The 24337-nt window shown below is 39.2% G+C and overlaps 2 protein-coding genes across 4 annotated transcripts in view; one reads left to right on the forward strand and one right to left on the reverse strand.

Moving 5' to 3' along the window:
* Nucleotides 1–24337, forward strand: part of wdr25 (WD repeat domain 25) — a 120812-nt gene that overhangs the window by 63100 nt on the left and 33375 nt on the right. For all 3 annotated transcript variants that reach the window (XR_015852945.1, XR_015852946.1, XR_015852947.1), the window contains one exon: nt 14018–14275. The gene's annotated coding sequence lies outside the window, so the exon portion shown is untranslated. The remainder of the gene's footprint in view (nt 1–14017; nt 14276–24337) is intronic.
* begain (brain enriched guanylate kinase associated) overlaps nt 1–24337 on the reverse strand; it is a 71710-nt gene that overhangs the window by 26786 nt on the left and 20587 nt on the right. The window contains exons 3-4 of the mRNA XM_088355118.1: nt 14038–14199; nt 11346–11412 (exon numbers count right to left, since the gene is read on the reverse strand). Coding sequence (XP_088211244.1) covers nt 11346–11412; nt 14038–14199 — 229 coding nt within the window. The remainder of the gene's footprint in view (nt 1–11345; nt 11413–14037; nt 14200–24337) is intronic.

Below are 24337 nucleotides of genomic sequence, written 5' to 3' on the forward strand. Positions count from 1 at the left end.
GTCCGATATCTACTCGGGCTTCCTATCATTTCACGCCAGATTGTTATCGGATCGCTATCGATCGATACTACCGTGCCTGACTCCCCATTTCCCGTAAAATAAAAGGCTTGTGTGAGTAACGTCACGCGTTTGGGTCCTGATCCTGTTCTAGTTCATGAAAATTTGCACCTTATCTTATGACTTCGTTTGCAAAATGTTGTACGAGTCAAAAAAATAGTTGACAGGTTGACATTGTTATATCTGTATTTCCGTTTCATAGAAGTTTTTTCTTAGACTCTTTTGGCTTTTCTTCTGAAACAGTTGTAATATTTTTATACTTTTTAAGTTAGAACTATAGTTGTTTAATAGAAAATGCAACATTTTTAGTGCATAAAATATTGTGTGCTGTGTAAATATCAACTAACTCAAGTTCAATTATTTAATTATCAGGACATTTCCAAGCAAAAAGTATTGTTATCGGATCGCTATCGATCGATACTACCGTGAAATAACTTGGATCAAATTGATACTCAAATTCTCAGTATCGCCCAACCCTCGTGTATAGCCGATTTCAAAAGTCCATCACCTCCAGTCTCTGTACCCATCGCGTTCGAGATTCCGGCTTTTTTCCAAGGTACCGCATACAAAACCCAAATCTCGTGAGATGCAATTACCGGAGACTACATAGAGAAGAGACCCTCCCGAAAATATCAATTCCACTCATGAAAAAAAAATGAAAACCACTGTGAGGCGCTTTCCTCATTAAATAGGATTTTCGGATCAAATATCACCTCGGTGAGAAGTTTCAGAAGCTTTAGGGACGAAAACAAAGTTTGGCATCGTGGGGAATTTCAAGAAATTGGTCCCAAAATTCCGATTTCTGTACAACAGATCATTTTTGTTTGTCTATCTCTGGGATTCTCAGAATTTTTGGAAATGAAAAGCAGTTTGATAGTTTCCATAGTTTCCGGCCCCCTGTTTTAAAGCAATAACTATGGAGCTCTAGTGTCATGATTACCGATTGAGAGCACCTGTGACTGTTTAATTTGCGCCAACAGTCTGGATAGCTGATTGGCTGATGTTCTCTTTTTAAACCCCCGGCTTCCAAGAGGAAGCCGTCAGATCGTTATGCGAACTGTTGCCACCAGCTCAGTAAGCTTTTTCGTCCGACTCTGTTCCTGCCCTGTTTTTCTCTGCCTGATCTTCTTTGCCAACCTGTTTCCAGTCCTGACTTCGCCCCGTTCTGCCTGCCTGTTACCAGACCTGTTTCTCCCCGTTATCTACCTGCCTCCTGTTACCGACCTCGTTTCCGAACTTGACACCACCTTTGCTCTCCAGTCCCGGCCCGCAACTTGTGATTCCCGCCTGTCTCCGATCCTCCTCGCTCGACACAGAAATGACACTTCCGCATCGCCCGCTCCCCTTGTCCGTCAGCCATCGGATCGTGGAAGCAAGACCTGCTTTATTCATAAAAACTGAGAAAACGAGCGCGATTGGGTCTTGGTCTGTGACATCTAGCTATGAACTTCAACTTTTGAGTTGAGCTTTAACTCATGTCAAGTTAACTCTAGAGTTAATTTAAGAAATGCTTTCACGCATGCAGTCCATAGTTAAAGCTTTAAATGTTTACCTTCAGTGTTAAAGCACTAATTCTGCTCTAAAGTTCTAACTCTGGACCCCGGTTTTCGTCAAGCCAGGTTAAAAATAGCTTTCAGCTACTTGGCAGCGATGTAGCGCACGGCAACAGCCAAAGCTTTCCATTTGTCTTCTGCACACGACAAGCACGACGACTCCCTTCCCTGGACCTGCCCAGTTTTTTTCGTACTTCCATGCAGACGGCGTCTCGTTTTTCGGCGCATCCCATATTTGAATACAATCGGTTGCGGGACGAGGTTGCGCTCCCCAATGAGGTGAACCATAATCCTATTAGGCGGAGTGAGACTTTGATTTCCTGCCAGTGGCCGAGCGGCGGTTAGTTCCACGGCCCTGCCAAAGACTCTTAGGGGGATTACTGGGTGGGGGGGACACAATTATTTGCAGCACCGTGGACAGCTCCCCTTTTCAACCGGAGTGCATTTTGCGCCAGCCTTGATCATTGATTGCCGTGCACCGCATTAATAATTGAATCAGAGTTGGGCGATGTGACGGTACCAAACAGGATCGTCATCTCGAAAAACTCAAAAATCTTTATTTTGTCTCTGGGGCTATTCTATTCTATTCCGGCGGTCCATAGCCGAGATTTAGCACATATTTTGTACCACCTCTGTTGGCTTATCTAACTTAAGTCATTAGCATTACTTTAGCAGTTGAAAAACCTTGAAAGATCGTTATAAAATATCTGGGGCTTAGCCTGATCTGGCAGACCCTGGCCTGGATATAGCAAATATGTTTGCTAGCACTAGCAAACAAAAGGCATCGGCTTTTCTTGCTTAACTTACTTTGGTTGTTAGCATCACCTAAGCAGTTGAATTATCTTGAAAGAATGTTATATAGTCTCTAGGGTCTATTCTATTCTGTTCAGGCAGTCCATGGCCAGGATTTAATGCATATTTTGCAACAAATAGTTAACAAGTAGCATCTCTGGTGTCTTAGCTCTCTTTAGTCGTTAGCATAAAGCAGTTCTAGATCTTGAGAGATTGTTGGATTGCCTCTGTGGCCTATTCTTTTCTGTTCCGTTAGTCCCTGGCATAAATTTAGCGCATATTTTTGGACCACTAGCTAATAAACAGCATCAGCTTTGGTGTCTTAGCTCACTTTATTTGTTAGCATCACTCTAGCATTTGAAAAGATCTTGAAAGATCCTTATATAATCTCTGGGCCTATTGTATTCTGTTCAGGCTGTCCTCTGCCTTGATTCAATGCATATTTTTGATACCGCTAGCTGTTTGGAAAGAACAAGCACCGTCTTTGGTGGTTTAGGTCACTTTCATTGCTAGCATCAATTTTACAGCTAAAAGATCTTGATATATCTGCTAGTCATCTCTGGGGCCTATTCTTTTCTATCTGTCCTTGGCCTGGACTCATTTTGAAGCCACTAGCTAAGAAATAACAATGGGTTTGGTGTCTTAGCTCACTTTAGTCACCAGCATCACTTTAGCAGTTTACTTTAGCATTACTTTCATAGCTGAAAGATCTTGAAAGACTGTTGTTTTGTCTCTGCGCCTATACCATTCTGTTCTGGCAGGCCCTAGCCTGGATTTAGTGCACATTTTTGTGACCACTAGCTAACAAATGGTACAAGCTTTGGTTGCTTGACTCTTTAGTCAATAGCATCACTTTAGCAGTTGAAAGATTGTTGTATAATCTCTGCAACCTATTCTGTTTCAGCTTTCCCTGGTCAGGATTTTCACAACCACTAACTAGCAAATAGCATTAGATTTGGTGTCTAACCTCACATTTTAGTAGTGGAAAAATCTTGAAAGATTTTTGTAACATCCATAGGGCCTATTCCATTCTTCTCTGACCCTTGTTTGGATTTAAAGTGGTCTGCAACCTTTTATAGGCTAAGAGCTTCTTTTTGTTACTAATTAGTGCAAAGGGCACCGAAGTTTGATATGCCTTTTTTAAAATAATAACTTATCATGTTATTACTACGTTGTTACTATGTTATTATGTTACTACCAGCTCTGTGGCCTTAGGGGTAGGTTGCTGGTTCAAACCTCGGCCGAGTCATACCTAAGACTTACAACATTGGTACTCATTGCCTGGCACTCGGCATTAGGAGTTGGAATTGGGGGGTTTGGTCACCTAATGACTCCCACCACATCAGTTGGGTTGACTGAGGGGGGCTGGGAATCCCCTCCTCTGTATCAATCTCCCAGAAAGAGTCTGAAATGCAAATGTGTTCTTGACTCTAACCACCTCCCACCAAGGGGATATGGCTCCGGTATATATATAATATTCTATGTTATAAGCAGGGTTGGGTAGGGTTACTTTAACTGGATTACTTTCAATTACTTTTGGATTACTCCAATACCAAATATGCTAATAAAAGACAAAAGAAACTAAATATGAATAAACGGACTAAATTTTGTGCAGGCTTGGGGAGTAACGGAATACATGGAACGGCAAAAATGATGTTGGCAAGCTGTTTTGATTTATTTTCATTTTCTTTCTGTCGCATTTTATTTTAGTTTTGCCAGAGATCAAAGAGATCAAAGCCAGGAGAGAAAGCTTACCATGTGATGTGAGTCATAATTGTATTCATATTTAGTTTATTTTGTCTTTTATTAGTATGTAGTAATCCAAAAGTCATTAAAAGTAATCCAGTTAAAGTAACCCTACTCAATCCTGGTTATGAGTAAGTGAGGGTTAATAATACTCAGTCAACCACTAAAAAAAACATTTGACTAGAAAATCATAATGACCCGGCGGGCACTTGAGCTGTCCTTAAGGGGCACCTTAAGGGCGGCATTGGCTCAGGAGGTAGAGCGCTCGTCTTGGGATCGAGAGGTCTCAGGTTCAATTCCCGGCTCCTCCGAGTTATATGTCGAAGTGTCCTCGGGCAAGACACTGAATCCCTAATGCCCCCAATAGCAGGTAGTTGCCTTGCATGGATGACACTATCGGTTAGTTAGTGTATAAAAGGGAAAAGTGTGAAGCACATTGTAAAGCGCTTGGGGTGGTCTTCATTGACTTATAAAGCTGATTTAGAGTATAGTTTTGCAACCACACTAGGTAACAAATAGCATCGGCTTCTGTCTCACTTTAGTCGCTTTCATCTCTTTAGCGGTTAAAAGATTTTGAGAGATCGTTATGTCATCTCTAGGGCCTATTTTGTTCCGGCTGTCCCTGGCCTCGATTTATATTTTTGCAACGACTAGCTAATAACTAGCATTGGCTTTGGTGTCTTAGCTCACTTTAGTCTCTAGCAATTTTTTAGCAGTTGAAAAATCTTAAAAGATCTTTGCATCGTCGCTGGGGCCTATTTTATTCTGTTCCGCCAGTCTCTGGCGTGTCTTTTAACACCCGCTTTGGTGGCTTAGCTCGCTTTAATCGCTAGAAATCGCTTTAGCAGTTACACTCCAAAGCGACTGATTCGTTAAAAAAGTGTATACTTCTATTTTTCATTTCTTTCAAAGCGAATAGCGACGCCACAAGCAGAAAAAGCGGCAGCTTTCCATCCAAGGCAGGTGCTGCAAAAAGATGACATTGTTCACCTGACTGGAATGTAATCAAGTGTGTTTGTGTGACAGCGGAGATGAATGGGCCGAGACGAGCGCAGGCTATTATTCTCCACTCTGCTAGCGAGATTGCTCAAGTATAGCGAAAAGCACGGAGGAATGTGCGCACCTTGTATTTTGGAGGCTCTAGGCGTTTTGGAATGTTATTGTTGCTTCTGTTGCATATCCTCAACTTTACTCATTGTATTTCATATACTCCAAAGTACTGTATATACATTGTTCAAGATGCATGATTGGGTAAAGAAAATATAGAATGACACGCTATGATAAGAGTATTAGTCTTTCCATGCACAGTAGACAATAATGTTAGTTTTTTCAAAGATGCTAGTCTTTGGAAAAGAAGACGACAAAGCTACTTTTCGGAGGGAAGAACAATAACACTAGTTTCTGGCAGGGAACAGGAATATGCTAGATTTCGGCAAAGAAGATAATAATGCTAGTTGTCATTGTAGAATACAAGGCTAGTTTTTTGCCGATTAGGACAGCAAGGTTTGTTTTCGACGGAGAGTATCACAGCTAGTTGTGGGCGGTAAAGAAGACGCCGTTCCATCTATCTATCTATTCTGGTCACGTCCCTCGAGAGGGGTGACCGACAGCAAGACAAACACATACAAAAATAAAGAAAAAAGGAAAAACTAGCGAAAAACACAAAAGATTTTGGACCATGGACAACCTGAATGCCCAAACACCCAAACAAGTTAGGCACCTCGGCACGTAAGTTGGTCATGCTTTCGTCCTTCCAGATGAAACGGGACACGAGAAAGTGGCCATGTCACTCGGGTCAGGGTGACACAACACACTCTTTAACAGCAGGTTCCGAGAGCTTTCACTGGTTTACCCCTGCCGCATCATACGGGTTCCCTGCCCATCCCTTAGAACGCGTCCAAACATCCCACTATCCTTTCACAACACCTCCCCACTCATTCCTACCACCAAGAAATTCGTCATTCGTCAACAAAGATTTCGTCATAGAAGGCAACAAAGCTAGATCGTGGCGGAGAGGAAAACAATACTCGTTTTCAGCAAATACGATCATGATGCTGTGTTTTTTTTTTTAGTTTAAAGTAAGTTTTTAATGAAGAAAACACGGTTAAGTTACACAAGTAACATGCTAGTTATCAGAAAATATCTAAGTGAAGAAGAAAACAATGTTAGTTTTTGGCACAAAAAAGACTTTTTGGTAAAGGAGATGATGACACTAGTTCTCAATAAAAAAGGTGACGAACTAAGTTTTTAGCAAAGAACACAAGAAAACAGCAGAGCTCATTTTTGGCAGACAAGAAAACAACAAACTAAGTTTTTTTGTGGACAACAGTAAGACACTAGTTTTTGGCAGTACAGAGGGCAATACTAGTTTTCAACAAAGGAGAAAGATCTAGTTTTCAGCAAAAAAGACGACAGCGCTAGTTTTTAGCAACTAAGAAGACGAGAATGCTAATTTTCTGTGATGCGACAACATTATTTTTCCGAGAAGGAAATGTCCCCCCTTGTTTTCTCAATACAAAAGATGACAAGGCTAGTTTCAGGACACGTCAAATCTAGTTTTCAGCAGAAAAAAGACGACAAGGCAAGTTTTCAGTGGACAAGGAGGCGACGCAAATTTTTGGCAGACAAGGGGGGTAAGACTAGTTTTTGGCAGAAAAGAGGATGACACTAGTTTTCTGAAAAAAAAAAAAAAAAAATAGAAAGGGCTACAAATTAGTAAATAAGGACAACGCTAAGAAAAGACCACAATGCAATTTTCGGTAAAGAAAAAATATCAACACTTTTTCACTCAAGAACATCATAATGCTAGTTCTCAACAAATAAGATGACAAGGCTAGTTCTCAGCAAAGAACATGACAAAGCTAGGTTTCGGCAGAGAAGTCGAAAAACTAGACAAGGCAAACAAGGGAATGGTGCTATTATTTAGCAAAATGCCAATGCTTGTTTTCAGCAAAGAAGAAGAAGGCCCTAGTTTTCAACAAAGAAGACGATAACGCTATTTCTCAACAAATGAGATGAATATTTCTTTGCAAAGAACACGACAAATTTAGTTTTAGGCAGGAAAGACGACAGAGCAAGTTTTCAGAGCTAATTTTTGCCAGACAAGGGAATGACGCTAATTTTTGACAAAAATAGGTTGATGCTGGATTTTATCTGAGAAGAAGAAAACACTAGTTTTCAGCAAAAAAGAGACTGTCAAGTCATGTTTATTTGTATAGCCCTTAATCACAAGGAGTCTCAAAGGGCTGCAAAGACTTAAGACTATTATGACCAGGGTTGGGTAGGGTTACTTTAACTTGATTACTTTCAATTACTTTTGGATTACTCCAAAACCAAATATGCTAATAAAAGACAAAAGAAACTAAATAGGAATCAAATTACTAAATTTTGTGCAGGCTTGGGGAGTAACGGAATACATGGAATGGCAAAAATGATGTTGGCAAGCTGTTTGGATTTTTTTTCATTTTGTTTCTGTCGTATTTTATGATAGTTTGGCCGGAGATCAAAGAGATCAAAGCCAGGAGAGAAAGCTTACCACGTGTTGTGAGTCATCATTGTATTCATATTTAGTTTCTTTTGTCTTTCATTAGCATATTTGGTATTGGAGTAATCCAAAAGTAATTGAAAGTAATCCAGTTAAAGTAACCCTACCCAACCCTGATTATGACTCCATCTAAAACCTACATGAGGGCAAGGTAAGACTCAAAAACCTCAACATGAGGAAAATGAAGAGACCTTGAGAAGGGACCGCACATGAGGTAATCCCCCCTGCAGGATGACCTGGCTGCAATGAACAAAAAAAATAAAATATCACAATTCTATTTCCATTTAATGTGGTTTAGTATTCTATTTTTCTGTGAAGGACACGTCAAAACTCGTTTTTGCTAGTTGTTGACGCTAGTTCTTACTAAATGAGACGACGAAGCTAGTTTTCATGAGAAAAGATGACCCTATTGTTTCGGCAGAGAAGAGAGTGACACTAGTTTTCAGCAAAGAAGACAGCAACACACATCCTCAGCAAGAAAGTTGGTGACGCGTCTTTTCAAGGTAGAAAGAAAACGCTAAAGTGCTAGTTTTTAGCGCATTTGAAGCAAAAAGTATACATATGAATGCTAATTCTTTATTGTGTGTCAGAGACCAGGAACGAAGACAGGACCCAATTGCGTTTTTTTTATTCCGCTTTATTTAGAATGAGGAAGGGACTTGCATCCACGATCTGATGATCGTCGGTCATGGGTAGCAGGTAGCTGGGACGCGAAGGTAGTTGTTGAAAGCGAGAAAACAGGTCGATGGCCGGGGCGGTGGAGCAAAACATAAACAGGTCCAGAAATGAGGTCGGCAAAGGGAACCAGACAGAACACAGGGCAGGATAGAGTCGGAGAGTCACAAAACTTGCCTAGCGGGTAGCATAGGTTCGCAGACGATCTGACAAGTGTTTTCAGGAAGGCGGGAGTTTAAAAAGAGTCCAACAGCCAATCAGGGTCCGTGGCTGTTGGCGCCAACGGGGCAGGCTCAGGTGCCCCGCATCAGTGATCATGACATTGCGTTGTTTACGTAACACTCTAGCATGCTAGCTACGCGTTAGCTTCATTAAAATTCTTCGTATATTCTAGCATAAGCTGTTGCTGTTGCGTCTAATACCAAGAGCCTCATCTTGCTATGATGAGATGTGTCGCTATGACAACCCGGCCACTCCAATTGATCCAGGTTTCTTACTCGAAAAAGACCGACTCGATCGAACTCGTGACATGAAAGCCAGGACGATTCGGATGACCCCCGTTAGCGCGTTTAGCTTCTTGCCGGTCAATATCCCCGCCGCTAATCATTTCCCACAGTCCCTTTCCATCAAAGGTGGGCCAACCCTCGATGAGATTACAGCCCACTTTAATCGAGACCCTAGAGTGGGGCTTGTAGCGGCACAGTTGATAGCTTCCACCGATAGCTTCTTAAACTTGTTTCAGTGGGGGCCACGGGGCAGGGGGGACAGAACTATCCTCATGGTATGACAGTTGGTGTTGTGATCATTCTCTATGGATCCGTATTATGAGACGTTATTTGTGTAATTGAACCAATTGCCAGTAGATGGCAAACATCTTGATTGTGCTTAAACTATAGAAAATGGAATGTTTGCATATACTTCGTTTTTGGTATTGGTGTTACTTACCTTGCTTACCTACCTTAACTTTTTTTCTTACCCCCAGTACCTTCCTTACCTCCCTTCTTTACCTATCTTCCTTTCTTCCTTCCTGACCTAACTTTTTTCCCTACCTATCTTATCTACCTTACCTACTTTTCTTGCCTTCCTACTTTCCTTCTGTACCTACTCTCCTTACTTCCTTCTTCCTGCCTTCTTTCCTTTCCAACGTTACCTACCTTCCTAACCTTTCCTTACATTCCTCCCTTCCTTAGCCACCTTACCTTCCTTCCTTGCCTTCCTACTTTCCTTTTCTAGCTTATTTGCTTACCTTCCCTCCCTTCTTTCTTTTTTACCTACCTTCCTTCCTTACCTAGCTTCCTTAATTCCTTCCTACTCTCTTTAACTACTTAATTTCCCTCGCTACCTTCCTTCCTTTCCCATCTTTCTTACTCCCTTTCTTACCTTCTCTCCTTTCCTACTTCTTTCCCTACCTACCTTATCTACCTTCCTTTCTAACCTACCTACTCCCCTATCTTCCTTCCTTACTGGTTTATCATCCCACCCGTTTCATCTATGAATCATCCTTATCGCCTTCCTACTTTCCTTATCTACTTTCATTGCCTATCTTTCTTCCCTTCCTTCCTTTCTTCCTTCCTTCCTTACCTCTGCCCCTTACTTACCTTCTTCCCTTGCCTACGTTCCTTCCTTACTGACCTTATCTTCTTTACTTCCTTCCTTACCTACTTTACCTAGCTTCCTTTCTCACCTACCTGCCTTCGTTCCTTACTGACCTTCCTTCCTTACCAGTTTATCATCCCACCCAGTTCATCCATCATCCTTCCTCGCCTCACTTTCCTTATCTACCCTCCTTGGCTGCCTTCCTTCCTACCTCCCCTCCCCTCCTTACCAACCTTACCTTCCTTCCCTACATACCTTCCTTTTTTCCTTACTCTTTTTAATCACCTCCTTACCTACCTTCCTGTCCCACCTTCGTTCTTCACCTTCCTTACCTACCTTCCTTACCTACTTTTCTTTCATACTTCTTTCCTGACCTACCTTACCTCCCTTCCTTTCCAATTCATCATCCTACTCAATTCATCCATTAATCATCCATCCACCCAGCTCATGTTTCTATCGGGGTAAAATAAAAAAAAATTATACCTAAAACGAGCAAAATGGTATGAAATCTGCTCTTTTTAAATATTTATTGAAAAAATAACCAAGGCAAAAATATCCTCAATTTATGCATTTTCTTTGCTAATTTTAAGTGTAATATTTCGCATTTTACGTTTAAACAGCATTTCAAAATAAAACTCATACCTGAATGAGAAAATAAATGTTGATAAGGCCAAAAAAGTTGTACACTGAGTATTGTAATGCATCATTTTATTTGTCTCCTATAAAGGGACAATGTGTAATTTAGTGACTTCTAGAAGTATAAAAAAACTTTCATTCAATAAAAAAACAAACATTGATTTGAATACTAGGCAAAATACCTGAACTATCATACGAATGTTATACTTTTATAAGAAATTGTAGGTCCAGAAATTTTTATTTCTTTCACACAGTGACATCCACGCTTAAATCGCCGCCATGATTGTTTGGCATCCAGCCGCCACACTGTGTTCTGTGGCACTGACACCACAGTGCCATCTAGTGGTCAAATATTACACATAGGGGCTTTAAGAACCTATTACTCATTTACAGTACTGTACAAGTGCAATATGAAGCATATAGCTTAGGAGATAAGAATTTAAGAAATGCTGTACCTTTAACTCTATATATCGTTGCAGCCATTTGAAAACAATCTAAACATTTGAAGGATGAGACAAAAAACCCGATTTGTGTTTTGTTTGTGCACGATAAAGCAACAGATCTTGACATATTGAGAAAACCATTATTCTTTAATAAACCAGCGAAGGACGAGCTAAATAATGAACTAACCAACACAAATTCAGTTCTTTCTCCACGAAAGCGACTGTATCGATGTCGAGACTACCATCGGTGCGGTGATAGCAACCCGGATGATTTAAGACCCTCAAATATTGCCAGTCTCTTACCGTCCTGAGCATCTTGTCCTCCAAATCTTGATTGATCCTCTGCAGAGCTGCATAGCTGCTCTGGATCCTAAACAAACAAGGGCAACAATCGCGTTAGAATGCAGAGCGCTACGTGTGAAGAGGCGCTAATAGCCGGCGCCTCGCTTCCTTCATTTTCACAAAGGCGCAACTTCACTGACGCGCAACACTCCTTGTTTTATTGACTCGCATTTCAAACGTAAATCTCTTCCGGATGAAACGACTCGAATCGACGCCCCGGAGGAAAAAATATGTAAATATTTCATGATGGTACATCAGCGAGCTAGCGCTGTTTTCTTTGTCGTCGTAAAGAAAAGCGCTAAGTGCTCCGTTTGCTCTCGAAACGCGACAAAAGGATCGTTGACCCCGGACGAGTAAACCAAGACTGAAAGGGTGGCGGCGGGCGGACGGAGACAAAGGCGTCAACGCTAAATTGATGGAGATCAAACAAACGCCGCGAAAGAGGCCATTTTGTTAGGAGGTGCAGCTTTGTGCTACTTGTTAAAGGGAGATTAAACCTCGGTGTTAGCCATAGCATTATTTCTCTGTGGCAATGTCAGAGCCTGTGTCCCATATCAACAAATATACCATTGTAAACATGTCTCCCTCTACAGTTTGTCGATGATAGAAATGAGTGGAGAGGTGTTGTAAAAGGATAGTGGGATGTTTAGATGTGTTCTAAGGGATGGGCAGGACACTTGTATGATGCGGCAGAGGTAAACCAGTGAAAGCCGTCGGGCCCTGCTGTTGAACAGAAGAGTGTCTTGTGTCACCCTGACCCAAGTGACATGGCCGCTTTCTTGTGTCCCATTTCATCTGGAGGGACGAAAGCATGAACAACTTAGGTGCCGAGGTGCTTAACTTGTTTGGGTGTTTGGGCATTTGGTTTGGCCATGGTCAATTTTTGGTGTTTTTTGCTACTTTTTCCTTTTTTCTTTTCCTTGTTTTTTTTTACACATGTTTGTCTTGCTGTTAGTCACCCCTCTTGAGGGATATGACCCAGGTATATAGTTAGATAGAAACATGTCTCCCTCTACAGTTACTTCCGACAATTGAGGCTCATTTTAATCTTCATTATTTTCGTAGAATAATTGTTTCAAACCAAGGTGCAAGCAGAGTTCTTTTGTAAATATGTCACAAAAAACAGCAAATGAAAAGTTTGTGGATGGATTTCCCTTGTGCGCAGTGGGCGTGTGAGAGAGGGGGGGGAGCATGCGCGATAGCATCATTTTCGCGCGTTTTTTTTTCTCTGTGCGTTTCATTTGATACATTTTTCTAAATAATAACAATGAAAGAACCTGTGTCCCATGTTACCAAATATAGCACTATAAACTCGTCTCCCTCCACAGTTACTTCCGACAATTGAGGTTCATTTTGATCTTCATTATTTTCATAAAAAAATTGTTTCAAAACAAGGTGCAAGCAGAGTTCTTTTGTAAATATGACACAAAAAACAGCAGACGAAAAGTTGATGGATGTATTTCCCTTCAGCGCAGTGGGCATGTGTGAGAGAGAGGGGAGCATGCGCGATGGCGTCATTTCCGAACATTTTATTTCTCAGTGTGACGTTTGATTTGATACATTTTCCAGAATAATAAAAACGCCAGAGCATGTGTCCCATATCAACAATTATACCATTTTAAACATGTCTCCCTCTACAGTTACTTAAGACAATTGAGGCTCATTTTTATCTTCATTGTTTTTGTTAAAAAAATGTTTCAAAACAAGGTGCAAGCAGAGTTCTTTTGTAAATATGTCAAAAAAACTTTAGTCTCTTTCTGTCTTTTTCTCTCTTTTACTTTCTTCTTTCTATTATGCTCTTTCTATTTTTCTCACTCTTTTTCCCCTTTTCTTTCCCTCTTACCTTATCTCTATCCCTCTCTCTCTCTATCTTGCGCTCTTTCGTTCTCTCCTTTTCTCTTTTTATCTTCCCCCTTTCCTTCTCTCTCTCTCTCTCTCTCTCTCTCTCTCTCTCTCTCTCTCTCTCATCTTGGCCCCCAGCGAAAATGAGTTTGACACCCTTACAATAGACTATCAAGACTCTTATAAAAATCTTATAAGGGCATTACAATCCTCACAAGTTTTAATATCAGTTTCATTTTTTAATCCACCGTTTCCTACCCCCTTTGCATCCACTTGCTACTCCACTCCACCAACTCAAGTCATGTCACAAAACAAATTATTTCCTTTATATTGTTTTTTATTTATATGCACATAATAATAATTTCCTTTGTATTGTCATTCTTTGTAACAATGTACATAGAACGAAATGTCGATACACCTGACCCGTTGTAGCGAGTCGGTGCAGCCGCAGCCAGAGGGCGCCGCCATTATACCAATTAGGTATGTCTCGGTCGAGGCGTGAACCAGCGACCTCCCAGTCTCAAAGCGGGCACACTACCATCTAGGCTACTGAGCTGGTAATCTATTACACATAAATAGTACTTAGTATATACTTTTTGTTATTTCAATGTTTTTACCTTGGAACGCATTAGCTACGCATTACCATAGGTTTCTATCCCCCTCTATACAGCAAATCGTTTTGTCTCTACCTGGATTTATGCCGTATCCTGGGTGTTTACTGCACATTTTTGGGGTTTAGTATTATTTTTGGTACTGTTTTGGTACTGTTTTGTTTCTTTTTAAATCCTTAGGCCAAGACAAAGGGTATCACCTGCGCAGCTTCTCCGTGAACTTCTCCAACTCTTCCTGAGCCCGCCTCAGTTCCGTCTCCAGGTACTGCCGCGTGGAATCGAACTCGCTCTCCACCATCTCGAGCTTGTGCGCCGCAAAGGAAAGGCGCTTGCGGAGGTCCTCCTTGTGGTCGTGGAAGGAGCTGAGGAGGGATAATGGATGTTAGCCAGTTCTTCACCCAGTGGCGTCCCGATTGAGGAGGCGGAGTCAACATGAAGGTGTGTGTTTGTTTGTTTGGATGGAGTGTCATTCGGTCTGCCTGGGAGGAACCGTGCAGGAGAAAGATGGCCGAGGAACACTAATAGGGGGGAGGGGGTGCTGGGCAAGCTCCTGGACGTGGAATCGTTATTTCCAGTGTAACAATCTCCCCTGTTGAGTTTCTCAGAGAATCTCTAAATACAGTACCATATACTGTACAGCAAGCTCCACGGCTCCATACCCTTGCTAACTATCGTATTTTCCCTTGCAAAATACAAAATAATCTTTCACCATAATTTTTTTTTCAAATGTGTTTATTTATGTACCGTACTGTACAGTGTTTCAGACTGCTACTGATAATTAGCCGCAGGCGCAAATTTTAGGAAGATATATTCAATATTCACAACCATACAAATGTCAAGAACCAACACAGGATCAGGACCCAATCGCGTGACGTTCTCACACAAGCTTTTTATTTTACCAGAAATGGGGAGTCATGCACGTTAGGCAGCCGGCCTGGCGTGGAAAGACAGGAAGCCAGAGACCGATGAGATCGATTCCGATTGCCCGAGTTGATATCGGACAGATGGGACGGACAGTATAGATAACAAATCAGAATATCGAAAATAAACAGGAGAAACAAGACGGGAACGAAAACTGGAGAAAATAATAAACAAGACAAAAATAGACGGAAACAAAACTGGAAACCGGAATTAAACAGGACAAAATGAACGGGAACAATACCGGACAGGAAATACCAATAGGAACAGGAGCGTGTCGAAACCCACGTCTTGAGGGGCAGAAGTTCGTCGACGGGCTGACAAAGTAAGAGAGAGCGCACTGAGATTAAAAAGACGGAAAGCTTATCTGTCAATGAGTCGCAGCTGGCGCCACATGGCGGGGCCAATTACAGTTTTGTATTACTATGTGTCCTATGTCTTCTTCTATTAAGATGAATTCAGTTAGAACTATTTGGTTTTCCAACATCTCCTGCCTGGTCTACTTTCATATTATGTTAAGTTAGAGTTTATTTGTGTTCCTAAATATCCAAATTAATTTTAATGTTTTGTTGTAGTAGGACAAGTTAGTATTCCATCGTATCCCCAGTTGTCTCTTTTCATATTTTGTTCAGTTACAGTTACTGTGTATTCCTGCATATTGTACATCATCTTACTCTCATGTTTCATTCTAGTAGGACTATTTGGTATTCCAACATATCCTGCATTGTCTTCACTTTCATGTTTTATTCAGTTACAGTTTTGTGTTTCTATATGTCCTATGTTTCCCTTCTTTCAAGATGAATTCAGTTAGAACTATTTGGTTTTCCAACATATCCTGCTTTGTCTACTTTAATATTTTGTTCAGTTAGATAGTTAGTTTGTGTTTCTACATGTCCTATTTTGCCTTTAATGTTTTGTTCAAGTAGAACAAGTTGGTATTCCAACATATCCGCAGTTATCTCTTTTCATATTTTGTTCAGTTACTGTGTATTTCTGCATGTTGTACATCATCTTACTCTTATGTTTCATTCAAGTAGAACTTTGATGTTTTATTCAGTTATAGTTTTGTTTTTCTAGGTGTCCTATATCTTTCTTCTTTCAAGATTAATTCAGTTGGAACTATTTGCTTTTCCAACATATCCTGCTTTCTCTATTTTCACATTTTGTTCAGTTAGTTTGTGTTCCTACATATCCTATATTGCCTTTAATGTTTTATTCAGGTAGAACAAGTTGGTATTCCAACATATCCCGCATTGTCTGCACTTTCATGTTTTATTCAGTTACAGTTTTGTGTTTCTACGTGTCCTATATCTTCCTTCTTTCAAGATGAATTCAGTTGGAACAATTTGGTTTTCCAACATATCCTGCTTTGTCTACTTTCATATTTTGTTCATTTAGTTAGTTTGTGCTCCTACATATCCAATGTTAAATTTAATGTTTTGTTCAAGTAGAACAAGTTGGTATTCCCAACATATCTTGCGTTGTCTTCACTTTCAAGTTTTATTCAGTAACAGTTTTGTGTTTCTACGTGTCCTACATCTTCCTTCTTTTAAGATGAATTCAGTTGGAACTATTTGCCTTTCCAACATATCCTGCTTTGACTACTTTCATGTTTTGTTCAGTTAGTTAGTTTTGCTCCTACATATCCAATGTTATGTTTAATGTTTTGTTCAAGTAGAACAAGTTGGTATTCCCAACATATCCCTCATTGTCTTCTCTTTCATGTTTTATTCAGTTACAGTTTTGTGTTTCTACGTGTCCTATATCTTTCTTCTTTCAAGATGAATTCAGTTGGAACTATTTGATTTTCCAAAATATCCTGCTTTGTCTACTTTCATATTGTGTTCATTTAGTTAGTTTGTGTTCCTACATACCCTGTATTGCCTTTAATGTTTTGTTGGTATTCCAACATATCTTCCGTTGTCTTCACTTTCAAGTTTTATTCAGTAACAGTTTTGTGTTTCTACGTGTCCTATATCTTCCTTCTTTCAAGATGAATTCAGTTGGAACAATTTGGTTTTCCAACATCTCCTGCTTTGTCTACTTTCATATTTTGTTCAGTCAGTTAGTTTGTGTTCCTACATATCCTATATTGCCTTTAATGTTTTGTTCAAGTAGAACAAGTTTGTATTCCAACATATTCCGCATTGTCTTCACTTTCATGCTTTATTCAGTTACAGTTTTGTGTTTCTATATGTCCTATGTCTTCCCTCTTTTAAGATGAATTCAGTTGGAACTATTTGGTTTTCCAACATCTCCCGCTTTGCCCACTTTCATATTTTGTTCAGTTAGTGCCTTTAGTCCCCTACATATCCTTCGTGTTGTCTATTTCAACGTTTTTTAACTGTTTTATTTAATATACTTTATACATTTCTAATAGAAATACAATTCGAGAAATTATAACTTAAAGATTTGGGGAAATTTCAATTGAAAACAATAGATAAAGTACAAATAATATAGGAGATTACATAGGAGAAATGAAAGTACATGATAAAGAAGTCATTGAAGCACATCAAGCACTGAAAGAAATGGACTGCCCGGAGGCGGCAACGGACACGAAAATAAGTCAGGTGAGAAAACGTCGAAAGTGATTAATGCCAGGGTCGATGAGAGAAGGGCTACATGCACATCATTAGAAGAAAAAGGCAGCATACATCAAAAGCCGTCAACCCTATCTAACCTCCTCAAATGAATTACAAGACGGAAAAGACATTTTCTCCTTCGCGTTTCTTGAAAATGGCCACGTGCGTATCGACTATCGAGCGCCGAGTTCCTTTCTCAATCTGTCCTGGCCGCGATGAACCCCCCGAGCTCGCCGAGGGTCCATAACGGGAAAAAAAAGAGAAAGAAAATGACCCTCGGATAACCCTTCCCCGTTACACCTTTGTGTGTTATGCGCCCGTGAATTATGAGTAGTGTGATCGGAAATTGGGTGGGAATGTTTCTTGTGTCGTCTTACTTTCATGTTATGTTCTGGGGGAACTGGTTGGTGGAAGAACATGGCGTCGTTCCATCCACACGCGATAATGTCGTTGGTCTTTCTTGTTAAGTTAGGTAAAACTGGTCATTTTTCCTACATACAGTATCCTGTGTCGTCTACTTCTCATGTTTTGTTTAGTTACAGTTAGTTTGTGTTCATGCATTCTGGACTTATCCTTCCCTGTTTTGTTCAGCTAGAACCAGCTGGCATTTTTACGTAGCCTTTGTTGTTTAACTTTTTTGTTTTGTTTAGTTACAGTCAGTTTGTGTTCATTCATACATTACCCAGTCTTCTCTTTCATGTTCTGTTTAGTTAGAATTAATCGGGATTCTAACATATCCCGCATTGACTAATTTCATATTTTTCAGTCAGAGTTGGTTTGTGTTCTTACATCCCCACACATAATTTATTTCATGTTTAATTTACTGAGCTAGTTTGTGTTCCTGGATATCTTCCGGAATCCTTTTTCTTCATATTTTTGCATATAAATTACACGTATATTATGCTTCTTCCTATTTCTTTTCAGACATGGTAAGTTCACAACGTTTTTGTTTTTTGACCTGTTTTGTTTTGTTTTTGTTTTCTCATGTTCAAAATTAAGTTTAATTCATAGGGTTCTCTTTCATGTTTTGTTCAGTTAGAACTAGTTGGTATTCCAAAACATCCCGTTTTGTCTTTTCTCAATATTTTGTTCAGTTTGATAATTTTGAGTTCCTACATATCCCACTTACTCCTTCATGTTTTGTTCAGTTAGTTTTGGTTCCTAAATATCCAGCACCATATTCTTCCTTTCATGTTTTGTTTAGTTTGTTTGTGTTACTAGATATCATGAAAAATATTCTTACTTATATCTTTTGTTCAGTTAGTTTATGGTCCTAGATATCTTACATAATCCTTTCATGTTTTGTTCAGTTAGAATTATTCAGTCTTTCTTTGGTATTGTGTTCAATGATCTAGTTTGTGTTCTTACATATCCTTTCTTTACTTCTTTGTTTTGTTCAGTTAGAACGAGATGGCATTTCAACATTTAATGCATCGTCAACCTTTAGTATTTTACTCAGTTTGAGTGACCCAGCGTCTTCTTTACATTGTTTTTAGTTAGTTCGTCTGTGTTCCTACCTATACTATTTTTATTTTCATGTTTTTTTCAGTTAGGGTTGACTTGTATTTCAACATATTCCGTGGTGTCTCATTTGATATTTTGCTAATTATGAGTCATTTTCTGTTCCTATACGTCAAATGTTTCCTACCACCTCTCTTCATCCACCCAGGACTCCTCATGGGAATTTCCTTAAACAAACCCCATCTCAAATTCATGTTGTATCCTGGGGTCTACGGCATTATGTGAAATTCTAGTCGATTGTTATTGTAATCGGGAATTGATTCCGATATTTTCTTCCCGTCCGAACCTTTACCACAGGTACGAATTTAGGTTCAGAGCTTTGGGGTTGCTGAGCATCCCGAGTGTCACGCTGGTTAAAACATTGTTTTCATTTCACTTAAAGTGATATAACATGTAAAATTCAATGATGATAACATTTTAATGAAAATAATTTTGTTTCCTAGGCCGTTTTTTTTACTTTTGAATTGAATTATGGCACTATTGGGCTTCTATAATAACATACTCTCGCCATAATACATTGGAGCTTCCACAGACTCCGCTGCTATGCCACAAGTCACACCAGCCGAGCGAAAGGGGAGCAGGGGGTGTGGCGAGAGCGGTGCTAGGAGTCAAATGGACTGAACCATTTCAAGAGAGTGGAGTATTTCCGACGCTGCATTGTTCACATTTTAGTTTTGTTTTACTTTTTTATATTTTACCCAGCAATTTACATTAGATTTCATCCTATCTTGTACTTTATTAAGGAAAAGAGAGTTTTTAAAATGCTATAATGTAACTTTCTGGTTTGGACACGTGGAGAGGATGGATGAGGAGCGAATGTTGAGGAGGATCTACAGAGCAGAAGTAAATGGAAGGAGACCAAGAGGAAGGCCACGATTGACGTGGATGGATAGTGTTATGAGAGCTCTGCAGGAAAGAGGTCTAAATATAATGGAAGCTAGAGCTCTTGTTGGTGATAGGAATGAGTGGAGAGGTGTTGAAAGGATAGTGGGATGTTTGGACGCGTTCTAAGGGATGGGCAGGTCACCCGTATGATGCGGCAGGGGTAAACCAGTGAAAGTTGTCGGGCCCTGCTTTTGATCTAAAGAGTGTGTTATGTCACCCTGAACCGAGTGACATGGCCGCTTTCTTGTGTCCTGTTTCATCTGGAGGGATGAAAGCATAACCAACTTGAATGTCGAGTTGCTTAACTTGTTTGGGTGTTTGGGCATTTGGGTTGGCCATGGTCCCCTAAAAAATTGTGTGTGTTTTTTGCTACTTTTTCCCCTTTTTTTTCTTGATTTTTGTATGTATTGTCTTGCTGTCGGTCACCCCTCTCGAGGGATATGACCAGGGTAGATAGATAGATAATGTAACGGGCTGGTGACGCTCATGCTTTTCTACGTGAAACCAACCGCTCGCCGTCTTTTCTTCCGCGAACAGCGGCGCCACATGTATCTCCTCCCACGCCAAACTTTTTGGCCCTCTCCTTAACGCAAACTCAAATGATTATTTTGGGGAAAAAAAACTTCCTCCAGGAGACAATAAAAACTCTCTCGCTCTGCATGGCTTCTCTTATCTGCGCGGCCCCAGAGGCGCGCCGTGTCCACGTGCGCGCGCATCCTCTCTCACGGGGGGATAAAGGACATCTTGGCAGCTGAGGTGGCGCGTGGCGAGGTAAACAGCGCGTCTTAAATCCCGAAAGGATGTTATGCAAATGAGCCTCGCGCTCCTTCTCAATTATTCAGCGCATTAAGATGACAAGTTTCCAGCAAACACTCGCAAAGCGAGACAATGCGAGTTTTAACTGGAATCAGCGCGGGGGTTGTAAATATCCCCCATCGGTAATTAAGCTTCTGCCTCCAGGGCCAATAAAACCAAGCACCTCAGTGTAAACACAAAAGTGCTTGGGCCGAATTTATTTCTTTTTTGAATGCTTTACGGAACAAAACACGAACTGTATACGTTTCTATACAAAAACATCGCATTGCAACGTCGCGTAACATTATAATCAACCATGGGCGAGACCATATTGTTTTTGGGGGGTGCTCAAGAACCCTCCTCATAATTACAGCATTTTAAAAACTCTTTTCCTTAATAAAGTACAGGATAGTCTTAAATATGAGGAAATTGTAGATAAAAAAATGGTAAAAGTAAAGGTTTTGATATAAGAAAAGTGATTTTTAAAACTATTAAAAACAAATGTGTAAACAACGCAGCGTCTGAAATACCCCACTTGCTTGAAATGGTTGAGTCCAATTGTTTCCTTGCACAGGATCGTATTTCTGCAATAGTATTTTTAGTAGTATTTTCATAGTAGAATTTTTGTAAAATATCTGTAGAATTTCTGTAGTTGTCTTTTTGCACTATGCTGTAGTCATAATTTTGTAGTATCGCTAATGTATTTCTGTAGTTTTATTTTCATGGTATTTTTTGTAATATTTAGTTGTATTTTTGAGGTATTTTTGTGGTATTTTTTATAGTATTTCTGCACTTTTATTTTGTCGTATTTTTACAGTGTATTTGTAGTATTTCCATAGTGCTATTTTTGTAGAGTTGCTGTGGTCATAAATTTGTAGTATCACTAAAGAATTACTGTAGTTTTTTTGGGGGGGGTAAGATTTTTTGTAGTCTTTTGGTGTATTTTTCTGGTATTTTTGTAGTATTTCTGCAGCTAAATTTGTGTATTACTGTAGTTTTATTTTAATAGCATTTTCTGTACTATTTCTTTAGTTGTATTTTGGTGGTATTTCTGCAGTCAGATTTTTGCAGTATTCCTGTGGTATTTAAAATATATATATATATTACTGTACTTTTATTCTAGTAGTATTTTTTATTTTATTAGTATTTTCATAGTACTATTTTTGTTGTATAGCTGTAGTATTTTTGTATAATCACTGTAGTTGTATTTTTGTAGTATCGCTAAATTATTACAGTAGTTTTATTTTAATAGTATGTTTTGTAATATTTAGTTGTATTTTTGAGGTATTTTTGTGGTATTTTTTATAGTATTACTGCACTTTTATTTTGTCGTATTTTTACAGTGTATTTGTAGTATTTCCCTAGTGCTATTTTTGTAGTGTTGCTGTGGTTATAAATTTGTAGTATCACTAAAGAATTACTGTAGTTTTTTTGGGGGGGTAAGATTTTATATAGTATTTTGGTGTATTTTTCTGGTATTTTTGTAGTATTTCTGCAGCCAAATTTGTGTATTACTGTAGTTTTATTTTAATAGTATTTTCTGTACTATTTTTTTAGTTGTATTTTGGTGGTATTTCTGCAGTCAGATTTTTGCAGTATTCCTGTGGTAATTTTTTAAAATTATATTACTGTACTTTTATTCTAGTAGTATTTTTACAGTTTTATTTTATTAGTATTTTCATAGTACTATTTTTTGTTGTATAGCTGTAGTATTTTTGTATTATCACTGTAGTTGTATTTTTGTAGTATCGCTAAAGTATTACTGTAGTTTTATTTTAATAGTATTTTTTCAGTAATATTTAGTTGTTTTTTTTTATGTATTTTTGTAGTATTTCTGTGGTAGTTTTTAATAGTGTTACTGTACTTTTATACTGTAAGATTTTTATACTATTGTATTTGTAGTATTTCCATGGTGCTATTTTTGCAGATATCTGTAGTATTTTTGTAGTGTTGCTGTAGTCATAATTTTATTGTATCGCTAAAGAATTGCTTTAGTTTTATCTTAATAGTATTTTCTGTGGTATAACTTTAGTTGTATTTTTTGTTTTTGTTTGTAGTATTTCTGCAGCCAGATTTTTGCAGTATTCCTGTGGTATTTTTTTTAAATAATATTACTGTACTTTTGTTCTAGTAGTATTTTTACAGTTTTATATGTTTAGTATTACCATTGTACTGTTTAGGTCACAGGTGTCAAACAGGCGGCCCGCGGGCCAGATCAGGCCCGCTAAGGGATTGAATCCGGCCCGCGAGACAACATTCAGAGAAGCGCAAGAGAAAAACAAGCTGCAGGTTGAAATATGTCCACTTGATGTTGCCAAAGCCAGGTGCCTTGAACAAAGACACTGTTCTTGTATTTCTCTCTCTCTCTCTCTCTCTCTCTCTCTCTCTCTCTCTCACCCCTTTTCTCCCACTCTGTCTCATTCTCTCCTTTGTCTCTCTTTTTCTCTTCCTTTGTTGCTCTTTGTCTCTTTCTCTCTCTGTCTTTTAACATCTTTTGATCTAACTTCCTTTTTTCCTTTTCTCTCTTTTCTCTTCATACCCTATGTGCTTTCTATTTTCTTTTCTCTCCTTCGGTCTTTCTATTTCTCATTGGATTTCTTTCTTCCTCTCCCTTTCTTTTCCCTCTCTCTGAGGACTTTCATATTTTGTTTCTCATGCTCTCTCTCTCTCTCTCTCTCTCTCTCTCTCTCTCTCTCTCTCTCTCTCTCTCCCCTTTTCTCCCACTCTGTCTCTTTCACTCCTTTGTCCCTCTTTTTCTCTTCCTTTGTTGTTCTTTGTCTCTTTCTCTCTCTGTCTTTTAACCTCTTTTGCTCAAACTCCCTTTTTTCCTTTTCTCTTTCTCTCTTCATACCCTTCGTGCTTTCTATTTTCTTTTCCCTCCTTCTGTCTTTCTATTTCTCTTTGGATTTCTTTCTTCCTCTCCCTTTCTTTTCCCCCTCTCTCACGACTTTTATCTTTTGTTTCTCACGCTCTCTCCCTCTCTCTCTCCTTTTCTTTCTTTGTCCCGCCCTCTCTCCTCTTCTCTACCTCTCTTTCGCTTATTTATTTCTCTTTTTTTTCTTTCTCTCTTTTTCTACTAGTCCGGCCCCCGACAGAATGTATGTTCTATCGTGTGGCCCCCGAGTTTAAATGAGTTTGACACCCCTGGTTTAGGTAGTGTAGATGTAGTATTTTTGTAGTATTACTGTAGTTGTATTTTTGTAGTATTGTTGTAGTCATAATTTTGTAGTATCGCTAAAGTATTACTGTAGGTTTTTTTTCGGGTCATATTTTTTTGTCGTTTTTAGGTGCATTTTGTTGGAAGTTTTGTAGTATTTCTGCAGTATTTATTTATGACATTACTGTACTTTTAATCTAGTATTATTTTAACAGTACTATTTTGTAGTATGTCTGTAGTATTTTTGTAGTATTACTTTAGTTGTCATTGTGTGGTATTTTTGTAGTATTTCTGCAGTATTTTTTATAGTATTTTTACATTCAACAGTTTACATTCAACCTCCACGCCGTGCATATAGCATTGAGTATGAAGTGTAGATACAAAATAGAGCAGATTCTCAAGTACCCCATAAAAAAAGAATGAACCCGGATGAGGAGACAGACCTCTTTGGGGGGGCACGAGAGGATTTCTTCTTCTGAGGGGGAGCGTGACGGAAAATAATTGAGAAGCACCGGTGTTGTGTAACGTTTCTTGTTTTGACTTCAAAAAGAAAGTTGTTTCCTTCCCATAAGTCAAGTCAAGTCACGTTTATTTGTATAGTCCTTAATCACAAGATGTCTCAAAGGGCTGCACAGGTAACAA

Source organism: Urocampus carinirostris, chromosome 15 (genome assembly GCF_059441175.1).
Source record: "Urocampus carinirostris isolate Australia breed hairy pipefish chromosome 15, RoL_Ucar_1.0, whole genome shotgun sequence".
NCBI lineage: Eukaryota > Metazoa > Chordata > Actinopteri > Syngnathiformes > Syngnathidae > Urocampus > Urocampus carinirostris.